The sequence below is a fragment of the Eleutherodactylus coqui genome, chromosome 9 (assembly GCF_035609145.1).
Source record: "Eleutherodactylus coqui strain aEleCoq1 chromosome 9, aEleCoq1.hap1, whole genome shotgun sequence".
NCBI lineage: Eukaryota > Metazoa > Chordata > Amphibia > Anura > Eleutherodactylidae > Eleutherodactylus > Eleutherodactylus coqui.
Genome location: NC_089845.1, coordinates 113674110 through 113691807, shown reverse-complemented (window position 1 = coordinate 113691807; position 17698 = coordinate 113674110). Strand labels below are relative to the sequence as shown.

General features: G+C 46.8%; 1 protein-coding gene across 1 annotated transcript in view; it reads right to left on the bottom strand.

The window, feature by feature from the left end:
- Positions 1-17698, bottom strand: part of DPY19L4 (dpy-19 like 4) — a 55080-nt gene that overhangs the window by 29110 nt on the left and 8272 nt on the right. Inside the window, exons 5-8 of the mRNA XM_066578346.1 lie at positions 16249-16339; positions 13605-13726; positions 4589-4734; positions 548-671 (exon numbers count right to left, since the gene is read on the bottom strand). Coding sequence (XP_066434443.1) covers positions 548-671; positions 4589-4734; positions 13605-13726; positions 16249-16339 — 483 coding nt within the window. The remainder of the gene's footprint in view (positions 1-547; positions 672-4588; positions 4735-13604; positions 13727-16248; positions 16340-17698) is intronic.

The following is a 17698-nucleotide window of genomic DNA, read 5'->3' as shown; positions in this document are numbered from 1 at the left end:
AATGGGCAGCGGTTTCACCGCTGCCAAAAACGCAGAACTTGGTACCGCGTTTTTGACAGCGCTAAACGCCCTAGCTACACTACATGAGGGGAAAAAAATCAATACTCCTCTTGCAGGTGCCGTCGGGGTCCCTGGAGCCTCTCTCTGGACCTCTGTGCAGACTGCCAGACACTTGTCATTGGAAATCCCCGTCTCCAGCAAGAGATTGCTCTTATTGGCTGAGTGACAGCCCACTCAGCCAATCACTGGCTGCGATTGGCTGAGCGGGCTGTCGCTCAGCCAATCAGAGCAATCTCTTTGTGGAGGTAAGGATTTCCAATCCCCATCACTAGCAAAAGTTCCTCTGCCGGCTTGACAAGTGCCCGGCAACCTGCACGAAGGTCCAGAGAGCAGCGCCGGGGACTCTAACAGCAACTGTGAGAGGAGTATTGATTTTTTTTTCACACAGGCGTTTTCTGCAAACCCCTATGTGAGGGACGTCTAATTTTCCAGAAACTCTCAGCGACTCAAGCATTTATTGTGATGTCTAGAAATCTAGCCCACTTACCTCTGCAGACAGATTACGGTTGTTCCTTAAAAACCCAGTGAGTGCCGCGACTTGACAAGCAAAGTAGGGGAGAGCCCAGTTCTCCCTTAGGGGAATGGAGTCTTCCATCCGCGTGGTATCTGTCCTGTAATAAAGACACAGCATATGTATCATTAAGGCCCGGCATCACACGAGCGTCTGCGCATTTGTGAAACTTTTTTGTGCACTAAACGGGGCTTTTTTTGCATAAGGAAAATGGAATGAAGCATTTCCTTGCGTATTGCACATGCATTTGCGCACCCCCATGGACTTCTATGGGGATCTTTGGTGGGCAGAGAAGCAGAGCTTGCTGCGGTTTTTTTTTGCGCGACTAAAATACGGAAATGTGAACGAACCCAGTGAAATCAATGGGTTCTGTTTCCCTGCATAATGCATGAGTAAATTTAACCCACACAAATATGCCCGTGTGACAGCAGCCTAACTTTTCCCCTTCTAGAAAGACAGCTGCGCCTCTTCTGGTAGTCACTGTTGGGCGCTCTGAAAGATGAGCTGGTCGCAGGAGCAGCCTATGACCTTTTTCTGGGATCCATACAGTTGAGGCTATCCAGGAAGCGGCACCTTATGAACTACAGATAGTCCCCGACTTGCGAACATTCGAGTTACGAATTTCGCAAGATACGAACTATCTGTACAGCACAGTATGATGTAATGCTATGGCATTACATCATACTGTGCAGGGGCCGGAGAGGCTTCTATCAAGCCTGATAGAAGCCTGTCCGGTCAGATCGCGGCTGCTAGGCAGCCGGGGGCCTTCTGAAAGGCCCTAGGGCTGTCTATGCAGAGCGCCTATCAAGCCGTGCGCTTGATCGGCACTCAGCATAGGCAGCCCTGGGGCCTTTCAGGAGGTCCCCGGCTGCCTACCAACCACACAGCGTCCCGTGATCTCATCGTGGGACGCTGTACGGGCCCCCTGAACATCGGGTGCAGGCTGTTTCTTACAGCGGGCACCCGGCGGCAGCAGTTCCGACGAGCCGCACCGCTCGTCAGAACTGTTAACACTTTAAATACCGCTGTCAGAGCGGTATTTAAAGTGTTAACAGTTCCGACGAGCGGCGCGGCTCGTCGGAACTGCTGCCGCCGGGTGCCCGCTGTAAGAACAGCCTGCACCCGACGTTGTATGGAGCGGGATCCACCCGCGATCCCGCTCCATACAAGCATTTGTTCGACTTGCGAACAAATCGACTTCCGAACAGGTTCCTGGAACGGAACCTGTTCGCAAGTCGGGGACCATCTGTATGTGAAGTATGTTCTATGACTTTCCAGGAAATGCCTGGTCATGAAGTGGGAGGGTACGTGACTGCAACATGACATTCGCAGCCTGCTAAGAGACTATGTTATCATTGACAGTGCAGACTTCAAGGGAAAGGAGTGGTGCTGGGGGAGGGCGTAGAACGTGATGAAATGATGATGATGTCCTTCATGACGTGTCCGTCGACAGGGTCACCCTAGCTTCTGGCTTGCATTTGCATGTGTGATGCAGAACCGAACTTGGTCTTAAAGATCCGGTCACAGGTGGCACAGTATAGTGGTCCAATAGAATTGTAGGGGGTAATTATAGGAGGGCTTTGAGCAAGTTTTTAGAATTTGGCGTTTGGCATCAAGTTCTTAAGGCGGGAACGTTCAAAGACATTAGTGGCCGTTTTGACAGCATTTCCCCATTCTGGCCTTCGTTGAGCAAGCTCCGTGTGTGAAAAGCCGCAGCACTTAAGGTGCCACTTCAAGTCATCCTTATATCTAAGGTATTCACCTCCTTTTTCCACAGGAAAGTCCCGTATACAACACAGCTTTAGGCAGTCTTAAAGAGTCCATCAGCACCACATGTCCACACCATCCAAGTTGTCCCTGCACAAGCATGCATTCCAAGCCAGCCAACTCGGTTTGACGCAATATCTCAGCGTTCGGCACACGATCCTCCCAGCTCACATGAAGGTTGGCCCGAAGACACTTCATGTGGAAAACGTCCAAACGCCGGATATCACCATTACGTTGGAGATGCATAGAGCAGTAAAGGTATTATAATTGCCTTATAAAACAACAGCTTAAGGCCCATTTACATGCAAAGATAAATCGTACAAAAGATAGGTTTTAAGTGATTGTTTTGCATAAACTGCTAAATGGACACCAATGTCCATTAGCAGCTTACCACCTTCATTTGCATGTAAATGAGGTTCCAGGACCTGTATGCAGCAGGTGGTCTGTTCTCTGCATTCAGCTCCTTTGTTATGCTGTGGGGCTGCAAGCTGAATACAATGTAACCAGCAGCTCCCATGGAGAATACAGCACCATGGACAGCAAACACAGCATGCTGTCTGTGTTATCTTCTCTCTGGCTGAACTATGAATTTTAAGCTCACTAAAAATCATCCTTTAGCTGAAGAGTGAAAGATGGGAGCATTTACACACAACGATTATCGATCAAACTATGGTTTTTGAGCAATAATTGTTGCGTGTAAATGGGCCTTTAGTTTGTCTGCCACATAGCAAGTTACTAGTATTGTGCACGGAACCTTGTGTGCGAGTCCCTGGTATATATTTTACATTGAGGCCCAGTAGCTGCAAGCTACGCCTACAGGCACAATTCTATCATACCAGGAAACACCTATAGTCTTTTAAAACTTTTATGCCCTTGGTGTCTATTTGACAAGAGTTCCGTTTGTTCCCATTATATTTGGAGTATACAATAATGCAGTAGCCTAGTCTATACTCCAAATATAAACAGAGACAAATGGAACTCTTGTCAAACAAACACCAAAGTGGTGTCCGCTTCACTACTGAGGGGGAATGATCCCGTTTGATGGTTCAATCACAAGGCTGTTTTTGGCATCTGTGATGGAACCCCTGAAGGAATCCCATAGTGTAGTGAAAAACACCTTGGAATGTTCCCTTAGGGTGCTTTTAGATGGAACGATATAGTTCAAACGAGAGAAAGTGAACGCTAATAGTTTGGTCTAAACAAGCGCCAATGACTGAGTGATGAACGACGATCTTTACTTTTGATTTGTCGTTCATTGTATACAAGCATAAAAATGATTGTGGGCTCGTTTGCTTATCGTTGGGTTTAAATAGCAATCATTTAGTCCCTCTCACCACTTATACAGCGAATGTGAAAGACTGAACGATTCTCATTTGAACGAGCAAAAGATGTATCTGTCTGTCTAAGCAGGCAGCATGAGAGCGAACGAGCTAACAATGACGACATTCGCTTGTTGAAAAAAGAATCGGCTCATCTAAAAGGACCCTTAGGGGACCTGCACACTGGCAATTACACTCGCAATCCTTCTGAAAACCCCTGGATGCGAGGCATTTTCACATGGAAACAGCCTCGCATCACTGCAGGGCTGAAGGAATCACCCATATCTAGGAGAGAGAGGGAGGCGGAGGTACAAGGGATCTCCTAGAGATCTTCCCATATTTCGAGAGATGGGGGGGCGGAGCTAGAGGGCTCCCCGCGAGCGGTGGCGGGAGGGTGGATCCCTCAAGCCCTGCCCCTTCTCTTGGCTAGAGAGAAATCACTATGCGAACCCCCTCTAGCTCCGCTCCCTCTATCGGGGAAGCGCTCAAACCCCACCCCCAATCTCTCCAAATATGGGAAGATCTCTAGGAGATCCCCTGTAGCTCTGCACCTCTCTCTCTCTCCCCTCGCTATGGGGTATTCCTTCAGGCCCGCAGGCTGTTTTGCGATCTTCTCCTATTGACTTCAATGGGGCCGGCACTGCTGCCACCGGCCCCATTGAAGACAATGGGCGATATCGCTAAAAGAAAGAACATACTGCGATTTCTGCATACTATCACGCAGGGCTATGCAGGAAAACATCGGAAATGTGAGTGAACCCACTGAAAAGAATGGGTTTCATATTTGTGCGCCTCGCAACGCACAAATTCTCACAATTTTTTAGCCAGTGTGAAGGAGCCTTTAGAGAAGTAAATGGATAGAACATGTAAATGCTGCTAACTTTGAAGATAATGGTAATATACGGAAGCAGATGTTAATTATTGATCTCACCTGTTAATAATAAACCAGGCAGCGGTCAGCATCCCAGCCAGCCAGGTACCGCTCATTATCCAGCTGGTCACAAACAAGGCACTTATGTAAATTCCTTGCAGGCCAAATATGATTCCGATATAGAAATAAACAGGATCCACAACACCCTACAAATGGAAAGATAACAGGTATGGGTCACACTTCAAAGAATAAACCAATATATATGCATGACCTGCTACTTATATAGCACCAACATAATCTGCAGAGATTGTAAGCATTCACATTAGTCCAAGGGAAAAACTATTATCTAACGTCCCCATTACAAATGCACATACACACAAGGGGCATTTTTTTTAAAAGGGCTGTCCCTTGAAAAATACTGTTTCTAGTTAAATCTAGTGCACTATTGTAAATATTTTCTGTATTTACTTATTAAAAAAGGTTTAAAAATTTATTCCAGGGCTAATGTTAGAATAGCGCCACCTGCTGTTATGTCCTGGAGTATCTAGAAATACAAACAGCAGGTGGCGCTATTCTAACATTAGTCCTGGAGTATCCGGAAATACAAACAGCAGGTGGCGTTATTCTAACATTAGTGCTGGAGTATCCAAAAAATACAATGTTAGAATAGCGCCACCTGTTGTTTATATTTCTGGATACTTCAGCACTAATGTTAGAAAAGCGCCACCTGCTGTTTTTATTCCTAGATATTTCAGGACTAATGTTATAATAATGCCACCTGCTGTTTCTGTTGAAGAGCCTTTCTATATCTGGTCAGTTTCAGTAAATGTTCCAAGGTGGTCTCACCTCCTCAGTCTCGTTTTCCTGTAGTAACGCTATCTTACTCGCAAAGAGAAGACACAGCAACTTCAAAAGCAGCCACCCCCACACCAGGGATCCCTCCACAAACCCAGCAGAGGAGAGAGAGAGAGAAGCAAGACTGAGCAAGTGGAAAAGTCACTGAGATGGGCCCAGAATAAAAACAGCAGGTGGCGCTATTCTAACATTTGTCCAGCAATATCTGGCGTACAAACTTTTTTTGTTTTTACTATTTTTTTCGCTTTCTTTTGTTAGAGAACCCCTTTAACCCCTTCCCGCTCCAGGACGTACCGGTACGTCCTGGGAGCCTGGTACTTCCCGCAACAGGACGTACCGGTACGTCCTGGGGATAGCGCGAGATCACATATGATCCTGCGCTATCCCGCAGCGGGAGCCGGCTGTCAGTCACAGCCGGCGTCCCGCTGCAACAGCGGAGGGGCATCGGAGATGCGCCCCCCGCTGTTAACCCCTTCCCTGCTGCGATCTAAGTAGATCGCGGCAGGGAAAGAGTTCACAGAGGGATCGCGCTCCCTTTGTGTCTCCGGCAGGCTCTCGCGATGTCATCGCGAGAGCCCGGCCTGTCACCATGGCAACAGGACGCCAGACACTGGCGTCCTGTATTGCCTATGCCTATGATCGCTGTATAAGTGATAAGGCATGGCAGAGCAGTAGCTCTGCCATGCCTTATGACAGCGATCATGAGGGCAGTGCTGCAAGTCCCCCAGAGGGACTCGAATAGTGTAAAAAAAGAAAAGAAAAACGTAAAAAAAAAGAAAAATGTAAAAAAAAAAAATGTTAATTTTGGTATCGTTGTAACCGTACCGACCGGCAGAAAAATTTAGTGTGTCATTTATGCTGCATGATTAACGCTGTAAGAAAAAGAAAAAAATAATCTATGTCAGAATTGATGCGTTTTCTCTCCCTGTTATCATAAAAAAAATAATAAAAGTTTTACGATATAGTCCATGTACCCAAAAGTGGCACCGATAAAAACTACAGATCGCCACGCAAAAAACAAGCCCTTATACGGCCGCGTCCACGGAAAAATAAAAAAGTTATGGCTTTTGAAAAATGGAGATGGAAAAATACCAAAAAAAAAAAAAAAAAAAAATTGCTTGGTCCTCAACGCCAAAATAGGCCATGTCATTAAGGGGTTAAAGAGGTATTCCCATCTCAGACTTTCATGGCCCATCCTGTAAGCATGATAAGTGCAGGTCCCAGAGATGGCCCTGACCCCCGGTCTGGCTGAATGCGGTGGTCAAAAGTAGTTGAGGTTTACAGATAAAGTCATATGGGCGTCACTATTCTGTTTCCACAGATCCTGACTATTCTTGACTATTGCATTCAACCAGGCAGTGGAGGCCAGAACCCTAGGATCTGCACCTCTCAAGACTTTCATAGAACATCCTGTGGATATGCCTTGAAAGTCTCAGATGGGTATACCACTTAAAGAAGCCCATGAAAGGGATTGTACCAATCCCAAAAACGAGGGACCAGTGTCCCCCTCTTGTCGTCAATGCAGGGATGCTTCTCCCACCAACAGTGATGCTGTACTGAATTGAGCAATGGCCGCACATACACAGTTGATGCTCCAATCATTTCAGTGGTGCTGACAGAAATAGCTGAAGACTTGTTCTCCGGCAGTCCCACTGACAATGAAGTGGGTGGCACCGCACATGTGTGGTCATCGAATAATACTGTTTCCATTCACTGACAGCAAACAGATCCTTTAATTGTTGAGTAATTGAAACAAAATATATTGGAAAGTTGTATATGCTTTCTTTATACATGGATCAAGTCATATTTACAAACATCTGGAAAACTCCTTTAGGCCTCATGTCCATGGATTTACAAAATCCCTGCGGGTCTCCCACACGTGCGACCCGCGCCCAAAGGATCGCACGCGCAGAAAAACAACCGCAGCATGTTCCATGCGGTTTTCCCGCACAGGTAGCTCCCATTGAAGCCAATGGGAGCCGTCTGGATCCGTGGCACAGGCGCAGCTGTCAGAAAAATCTCTTTCTCGTCACGTTCATTGGGGGACACAGCCTAGACCATGGGATATAGCCACTGCCACTAGGAGGTGACACTAAGCAGAAAGTGTTAGCTCCTCCCCCTGGCTATATTCCCCCTGCAGGCACCCAGCTAATCAGTCTGTCTGCAAGCAGTAGGAACAGCCAGCGGGAGTATGATTATACACAATATATTTTATACATACCAAAATACAATGCTTTGGCATAATTTTCTGCCAAAAAATGACCGAAGAACAAAAAGTTCCAGCAACCGCTCTTAAAAAAATAAGGGGTGGGTGTTGTGTCCCCCAATGAACGTGACGAGAAAGAGATTTTACGGTAAGTTATACCAAAAATATCTGTTTCTCATCCGTATCATTGGGGGCCACAGCCTAGACCATGGGACCTCCACAAGCAGTCCCGAAAAAAACACATTGGGTGGGCTATTTACAAGTTTGATCGTGTGGTCAATGGACCGCCGCCTGTAAAATCTTCTGGCCGAGGGCGGCGTCCGATGATGCAGATATGTGGACCTTATAGAACTTTAAAAAAGTGTGTAAGGAGGTCCAGGTGGCTGCCTTACATACTTGAAGCGCCGAGGCCCCGTGACGGACCACCCAGGAGGCCCCTACTGCCCGTGTGGAATGGGCCGTAACCCGAAATGGTGGAGAGCGTCCTGAGGTGTGATATGCCTCTGTTATCAAGGACCTTATCCACTTAGATATGGTCACCTTTGAGGCTGTCGAGCCCCTCTGGGCCCCCTCCAGAATTACAAAGTGCGTCTGGTTTACGGATCTCTTTACATAAATTTTCAACGCTCTCACCAAGTCCAGGCGGTGCAGTGTCTTTTCCTTCGTGTGTACTGGTGTCGGGCAAAAGGAAGGCAAGACGATATCTTCATTGATGTGGAAATCCGAGACTACTTTCGGCAGGAATTCTGGCGATGGCCTCAGCACCACTTTATCCTGATGGAAAGTCATATAGGGGGTCTGAATAGACAGGGCTGCCAGTTCCGAGACCCTACGAATAGAGGTAATAGCGACCAGGAATATTACCTTCCAGGTCAGTAGCCGCATAGGAATCTCTCATCGGTTCAAACGGCTGGTCCATCATAGCCTCCAATACAAGGTTAAGGTCCCATGCTTGGACCGGTGGTTTTAACGGGGGTGTCGTATGGGCGACTCCCTGTAGGAGCGTTCGCACAGCCATTCTGCTTGCGATTGGTCTCTGAAATAGCACCGTCAGTCCTGATACCTGCCCCCTTAGCGAGCCTATCCTTAATCCTGCTTCGAGGCCCGACTGTAGGAATGCTAGGAATCTTGCCAACGAAAATTGCATCGGCTGGACGTGTCGTTCTTCACACCAGCCAAAGAAACGTTTCCAGACCCTGTAACAAATAACCGATGAGGCCGGTTTCCTGGCCTGTATCATTGTTCGAATCACCGTCTCAGAAAAGCCTATTCTCCTTAACACCTCGGTCTCAACGGCCAGGCCATTAAATGTAGAGACCTGGAATCCGGGTGTAGCAAAGGCCCTTGGGATGGCAGGTCTCTTCGATCCGGCAGTTGCCACTGTGTCGATCAGCATTTCCATGACGCTCGTGTACCAGCTTCTTCTTGGCCAATCTGGCGCTATTAATATTGCTGGTCGTCCTTTCTGTTTGATCTTTCCTAGTATTCTTGGTATGAGAGGAATCGGAGGAAATATGTACAGAAGCTTGTATCCCCCCCCACGGGATGGTCAGAGCGTCTGTTGCTGCTGCCTGCGGATCCCGTGCTCGGGCGACAAACGGAAGGATCTTGTAATTCATTCTGGACGCCATGAGGTCCACATCTGGAGTGCCCCATTTCTGACATATCATCCTGAATACTTCTGGGTGTAATCCCCATTCGCCGGGATCCACGGTCTCCTGGCTTAGATAATCTGCCACCCAATTGTCTATGCCTGGGATGTAGACTGCTGATATCGAGTTTAGGTGACTCTCTGCCCACGTCAGTATACGAGCTACCTCGTTCATTACTGCCGTGCTCCATGTGCCCCCTTGGTGATTGATGTAGGCTACGGCTGTGGTGTTGTCCATCTGAATACGCACATCCTTCCTTTTGAGGCTGGACCCGAAGTGCCGAAGAGTCACGTATATGGCTCGTAATTCCAGAATGTTGATATGCAAGACCGTCTCTCTCTGAGACCATAATCTCTGAATGGACTGGCCCTCCAGTGTTCCACCCCAGACCGAGCGTCTGGCGTCTGTAGTCATTACTACCCACCGTTTTGGGTCCAATGACCGTCCCACCTGAAGCCTCCCGGGCTTCAGCCACCACTTCAGCGCGTCCTGAACCTGAGGAGTTACCCGGATTCGTTGCTCCAGGGTCAGTACGGACCTGTTCCAGCGGGCCAATATCAGGTGTTGAAAAACCCTTGATCGGAACTGGGCAAAGGGTACCGCCTCGAAGGCTGCTACCATCTGGCCCAGAATACTCATGCAGTGCCTGATGGTCAATGGTCTCTTCTGCATCAGAGACCGGACACCGTGTAGTAGTTTGTCTACCTTTGTTTGAGGTAGCAGAATGCGGTGTTGACTGGTGTCAAATATCATGCCTAGAAACTCTAGGTGTTGTGTTGGTACTAGGCATGATTTGTCGTGGTTTATTATACAGCCGAATTTTTCCAATGTTTCCATCGTGATGCGTAGATTCCTGATATTGCTGTCCCGTGATGGTGCTTTTACTAAAACATCGTCCAGATATGGTATGGCCGCTATACCCCTTGAGTGGAGGAGTGCCATCACTGCCGCCAGGACTTTTGTAAATACCCTTGATGAAGTTGAAAGGCCGAACGGTAGTGCAGTGAATTGGAAATGTCTTCCTTGCGTCTCGAAGCGAAGGAACTTCGGTGTGCTTCCCGAATGGGAATATGGAGGTATCCGTCCTTGATGTCTACTGAGGACAAAAATTCCCCCGGCTCCATGGAGGCTATCACGGATTTGATCGACTCCATCCGGAAATGCCTTGTTTTGACGAACTGATTCAATCGCCTTAAATCCAGTACCGGTCTGACCCTGCCATTTTTCTTGGGTACTAGGAAGAGATTTGAATAGAAACCTTGCTTCTCTTGCGCACTTGTCACTGGTTTCACCACCCCCTGTGCCAGAAGGTTCTCCACTGCTAATTGTAGATTTGCTATTCCTTCCGGGGTGGCTGGTACCCTGGACTTGCAAAACGAATCTCGCGGTAGAGTCGCGAACTCGATTGCGTACCCGGAGGCCACGATCTCCCGCACCCATACGTCGTTCACACGACTCCACCATGTCTCCCGAAATTGGGAGAGTCTGCCCCCCACCCGGGTGACACTGGGTGGGGGCGGGAACTCATGCTGCATTTTTTAATCCCGACGCCTTTGATGTTTCTGGTCGGGATCGCCATGCCTGTCTTGACTTGAAGGTCGGACCTTTCCCTGGGTCCGTCGGGGTCCTCCTAGATTGGGGCCACTGCCCTGTGCCTGAGTGGGCAGTGAAACGGCGAAAGGACAGAAAGAACGTTTTTTTCTTTAATGGGGCCTTTTCCTTTCTCGGTCGTATTTGTGGTAAGGACGTACTTTTACCGCCTGTGGCGTCCTTTATCAAGTCATCTAACTTGGACCCAAAGAGCCTATTACCCTTGAAGGGTAATTTTGTTAGGACCATTTTCGATGCTGAATCGGCCGACCAGCTTTTTAGCCAAAGGGTTCGTCTCGCTGCGACAGACACGGCGGATGCTCGAGCCACGAACTTAGCTGCATCCAGTTCTGCCGCTCACACGAATTTGTTCGCCTGTATAATGTTGTCTGTCGCTTCCAGTAGTTCACTAGGTGGGGCGCCCGCCAAGATGTCCTTCCGCAGCTGTTTGGCCCAGGCTACCGAGGCTTTACTTACCCATGCGGCCGCGAAGATCAGCTGCAGGGCGGTGCCTGTGGACTGAAAAACTGATTTAGCTAACGTATCAAGTTTTCTGTCCTGAGGATTTGTTAAAGTTGCCACCTCGGCTGTTGGTAACGCCGTGCCTCTGGATAGCCGCGACACCGGTGGGTCGACCACTGGGGGGGGGCTGACCATCCCTTTTTCAGATTCCCTGGGAATGGTTATGTGACCTCCCAGGTTTTTCCGGGTTGCCTAAATTTTTTATCAGGATTCTGCCATTCCTTGTTAATGACATCCGCGAAGTCCTGATGGTCCGGAAAGACCTGCCGTGGTCTCTTCTGGCGTCTAAATGACACCGTGGACGGGATCACCTCTGCTGGCTCTTCCGTCACTTGGAGGGTCTCTTTTACAGCTATTACTAGACTGTCCATTAGGTTCGCCAATCGCGACACCTGTTCGTCATCCAGATCAGAAAGAGACGAGACTGCCGACCGTTCGTCATCTTCTGATCCACTACTCTCGCCCGCTGTTTGGGCCGTGTCCTGCGAAGCCCGGGAGCATGATGCGCGTATAGCCACGTCTGCCTCCTGCAGACACTAAGCTAAAGACTGATTAGCTGGGTGCCTGCAGGGGGGATATAGCCAGGGGGAGGAGCTAACACTTTCTGCTTAGTGTCGCCTCCTAGTGGCAGTGGCTATATCCCATGGTCTAGGCTGTGGCCCCTAATGATACGGACGAGAAAGCAGGAGTTTCCGAAAAAAATACGACACGGCGCATGCGCCTGGCACACCACTGGCGTTCCGAGCGCATCTGCCGTACAGAAGAAAGAAGATCTGGTCACCACGAAGAGAGCCCTGCAGCGTCCTGACAGGTGAGTGTAATGTATTTTCTGGTCCTTATGTCTACGGGCCGGGTGGAATCCGCTGCAGTATTCTGTATGTGTAAACCGTGTGGGCCCGTGGACATGAGGCCTTATGGGTATATTTAATTATTTTACAACTTACGGGCAGGATTTTATTTGGGGAACTAGGAGAGCAGGTATACCTGGGCACCAGGCATGAGCAAGCAAGCATTTAGCATGAGTCTCTGGCTGATTACATTAGGCTTTCTCTTGCAGTGCTGGAACCTGAACACCTACCGAGCCACTAGATACCAGGGATATTATGTACTGGCCCCTACCCAGCCGGGGACATTATTTATTAGACTATTACATTTCAGAGATATTATCTATTACTAGGTATACGTGATATTATTTATTAAAACACTTGACCATCAATGAGGTTATAAAACCACTTGTGAAGGAATTAGCGGGGGAACTCTGGGGATCCAAAGCAGTCGCACCTGTAGCGCAAGCAGCAAGGGCACGGACTTTTGGCATTGGAAAGTCCATTGTGGCATTGCAGCGTTACAGACGGCTCTTATACAAAAATATAACACCTACCTGTCTGGCTCTAACTTTACAAGAAACTAGATCTAATTGCCGACTGAAGGGCTACTCCCTCCAGCCTCACCATATAGATGACACAAGTGTAAATTGCAAGTTTTGTACTCACAGACAGGTTTCACAACATGTCAGCTCCCACGACATTGGGTGTCTGAATCCCCAGGCAGAGAGAGCCTGAACTGTACATCTCCCAGCCTTTTACATCCACCTATTAGAGCTAATTAATTAGCTAGCGGGTGAGCCAGCTGCTTCACAGAATGATAGGAGTCTGGGAGAAATCTATCTCCCATCCACTACAACTCCTACCATCATGTCACACACTGGATCACCAGGGATATTAATACTGAGCAACTAGATCATCAGAGATGATAAAAAGGGTTGTCCAGGACTCTTTCAATTTCTTCTATTTTTCTAAATTCAATGGGACCTGCGCCTAAAATAGTAACCCAGGCTGCTGTGTTATGGTCAGTACGACGTACGTCCTGTGCTTTCCATAGTGACAGCGTCGGTAATCAGCTGATCCAAGTAGCTGACCCCTGCTGATAATTTACTGATGATTTGGCCTCAATAGGAAAAAACAAAAAACTCCCGGACGACCCCTTTAATATAAAACTACAAGACCACCAGGGAATTACTATGGCCAAACTATAAGAGCACCAGAGATGGACACAAGATAATCAGGTGAAGATATACAGTACCACTCATTAACACTAACAGACATATATTTGGGACTTGTCATTGTAGCACTGGATTATTCATGTTGGAGGTAAATGTGGACAGTGGTGACCCTATAAATGTGTGTGCTTACAGAACCTTTATGTATCCTAGAGTAGAACACTTGTAGGAATGATTATGGATATGGTTTACCTGACTTCCAGACATCTGGTACAGGGCACTGGCAAGAAGTTCCGGGTACAGAGTCATCTGCTGCACAGCATTAATAGTTTTCATCGGTACAGTCCTGTTGTTGTAGGCCAGCTCAAATACACCTGGAACGAACAATGGAAATGTACGCGATAACACGAAACAGCACATAGCAAAAATGTAAAAACTTTTTAAAAGCATTTTCTACACACTGTTTAAACCCTCAGGCCCAATGTCCACCAGCAGATCTGATTTGCGGAATCCACGTGGGTCACCTGAACTGAAGATCCACAAATCAAGCCTTCCTATGGATACATGGGCATCCGCAAGTGAAATAAAGCTTTGAGATTTGATAACCTTTTGGTCCGGAACAAAAAAAAAAAAAATATCGCAGCATGCTCCATTTTACTGCGGATCCCACACGGATGGCTTCCAATGAAGTCAATTGAAGTCATTCAATCCGCAGCCCGTCCGCAATTGAATTGTGAATGGGCTGCAAATTATGTGGGGAAAAAAAACCTCTACTGCACATGTGCAGCAGCGTGCCTATCCTAGACTGCCTGTCAGGATATAGTATAATGCAACACTACGGTATTGCAGTAGACTGTATGAGTGATCAAATGATCAAAAGCTCAATTCACTTTGGGGACTTAAAGAAAAAAAAAAAGCAAAGAAATCCTTTTCCCATTTTTAAAATAAAAAAAAAAAAAAATCTAAACAATAAAAAAAAATTTCAACAATTTCATATTGCCGTGGTCATAAAAAACCCATCTATCAAAATAACTTATTTAAAATTAATACACAACCCCAGAACTGCGTTTTTTTGGTCATGCAGCATCATACAGTCATCATGGTGCGATAAAATGGTACATTCATTTCATTCTGCAGGCCAGTATAATATCAACAATACTAAATTTATATACATTTCTTTAAGGCCTCTTTCACGTGGGTGATGGCGATATAGCCACGATAAAGTCGCAGCGATATTGCAGCTGTGCTCTGTGCGACATCGCTGCGTTTTCGCAAAGCGATTTTATGGCACTACAAAGTCGCATGACTTTGTTGCGCTCTTTTGCCTGGATTTTCACGGCGAGAGGGGCTTGAAATAAAAGCCCTATTCCGAAAATATGGCCTATATGCGTTAAAAAAAGCCCAAAAAGCGTTATCTGGCGGTGATTGGTTCTCAAGCGCCGCGACTCAGCCAATTACAGCAGCGCTCGATGAACCAATCAGAGTCAGCGCTTTTTATATATTTAACTTTTTTTAAAAACTTTTATCCCTCTTTATTAGTCAAGTGATTGATATTGCCTATTATACTCTGCCATAGGAAGGGCTTAACCCTTTCCAATCCACTGTCTGACGTCTAAAGACATTCTGATTGAAGGCTGTACAGCTCCGATGTCGGAAGACGTCCGGCAGGGTATTCTTACTGTACATTACTGGCCGCTCTGTTGTAGGGGGCCTCTCCAGCATGCCCCATACCGCAGTACTGGCTCTAGCCAGCAGATGGTACTGTTGTATAATGGCAGAAAGAGAAAACCCCCTAGGAAACCCTGAATTTAAAATTGCATTGCAAAGGGTTAATGGGCATCTGAGCATGACAGCCTTCAACAGCCTAAGGGGCTTGCATTCCAACCCATTCTCACCGTCTACTGCTTAGATCCTGCGATCAGCATTGATCGTGGTATCTAAAACATTAACAGCTGCGATTGGCACCAACTTCGATTGCGGCTATCAGCTGTGACCTGCCCTTGTACCCTTCGCAACCACATGACATGTATTTATGTTATGTGGTCGGAAGGGGTTCAAGGGAGTTTTCTAAGAGTAAAACAATGATGGCCTATTGTGGGAGGGTCTGAATCCTGTTTGTAATCTGAAGGTCTAATGATAATTTCAAATAGGCATACACATACACAAGTCTACTGCCGAGCGCTTGGTTGGGTTGTACCACTTATAACTGTTTTCAGACAGCTCTGTACATAGCGCAGTGGCCAAAGTTGGTACTAAGGCTGAGTACCATTCCCTTCAATAGGATTCAGCCTGCAGTACCAACTTAGACCACTGCACAATATACGTAGCTGTCTGCAAATAGATAGAAGAAGTGGGACAACCCTGTAAGCGCCTCACAGCCATCCCATTAGTTATCACTTACTGTGTTTTCATACTGGAGCATTGATGAAATGCTTAAATAGATCGACAGTCGCTTGGTTTTTAGGTTAGCTAAAAATCAAGCAACTCCAACGAGTGTGTGATTCTGGCTCACTCGCCTGTTGGGTCCCGTGTTTGCATAGGAGAGTCACCCTTAAACAGGCTTTCGAATGATTACTCAAACAACTATCAGCCCATGTAAAAGCATCCTAAAACTAACTTTCCAGGAGTTAAGACCGCCCTTCCCCAGCCCCTCCCCACACAAAGTCACCCACCGAGCCGCTTGCCTTCATTTTCAGATTAGGTGCATTTATTACACTATTTCAGTCCTTGCCATCACAGGATTCCATCAGTTTATACTTGTTACATGTGGTCTCTATACAAGTCAACGAACAATGCCTCGAGAAATATTTAGGTTGTATTGCAGCCTTGATAAACCCACAAATTGCAGGTGACAACGTGGAGGCCTAGCCCTCGAAATGTCAATAGATCCTTGTACCTCTTTCAAACGACGGTGCCCGCAGCATGTCCTTATAAAAGGAGTAGTAAACAGCCCCGCCCCCTTGGAACGTGATTTCCCGCTCAAGATCCTAGAGGAAAGAAAATAACGAGAAAAAAAGTAGAAGTATTAGTAATTTATGCTTAAATCCTCGGCACACAATTATTACACCCCACGGGCCTGGCTTGATAGGCCTTCTCCCACGACAGCCCTGGGGCCTTTCAGAAGGCCCCCGGCTGCCATGACACCCGAATGGCTCCCTGCGATCTTATTGCGGGGGACCGTACGGGACCCCTGAAGATCTTTCTGGGCATTTAAAGGGTTAACAGCTCCAATGAGCCATGCGGGCTCATCGGAGCTGTTGCCGCCAGGTGACAGCTGTAAGAAACAGCCACCAGCCGCGATGTATAGAGGAACATCGCCCGCAATCTCTCTTTATACATACCACGACGCCGCAGGCCGTCAAAGGGCGTATCGGCGGTCGTTAAGGGATGATGAACTTCTCTGTGAACATGCTGCATCCAATTCATGAACTGGACTGGTATATTTACTAACACATGCACAGAAATGTGCGATACACTTGGTTTCTGCTTTTTTAAGTAGGAAGAGCAAAGCAACCATTGTAGGCATTTCTTCCATACATGTAACTGTATGTAACCTATTTCAACATTGTTGCAGGTCTGTATTTTCCATTTATTATCAGACAATCTGGTGAAGCCATCAGGTTTTTCCCCTCTTTTTAAATCTCACTGTGGTCAGACCGTTAAACGCCCGGAGTGACCACTTCCTGCATTACAGATACACAGCCACATCCTGGGAGCACATGACCCCCTGTACAACACACCAGCATTATAAACTGTGTTAGATTGGGTTCTCCATTGAACTTTTTTTTGTTGCTGTGTGTCTTTTTGCCACGCAACTAATTTAAAGGCCCATTTACATGTAACGATTATTGCTCAAAATTCGTTTAAATGACCGAAAATGAGTGATAATCCTTACATCTAAACATGGTCATTGTGCACTTTTCATCTCGCCACAGAGAGATAAAGTATCAATTGATAGACCGCATGCTGTGTTCTCCTTGAGAGATTACTTTGTATTCTGTTAGCAGCCTGGATGAAAACAAAGAAGCTGTTTGCACAGCAGGGTGTGTAATTAGTCACACTCTGCAAACAGAGCCCATTTACATGCAAATGAAGATGATAAAGTGTTAATGGACATTAGTGTGTTTTTTTTCTTCAGCTACCAAAATTATTTTTTTTGCATTTTGCTTTCCGTGACATATAGGGCTATGTTTTGAAAAAAAAAATTTTCACTGACCTTTTTTGTTCAGTTTTTTAGTTTTATAGGGGGTAAAAAGCTAGAAAATAACAATTTTTTAAAATTTATAGTTGTTTATTTGGTTGGCGTCGGCTTTGGGTCATTTTCTTTTATATGTATATAGTTTTAT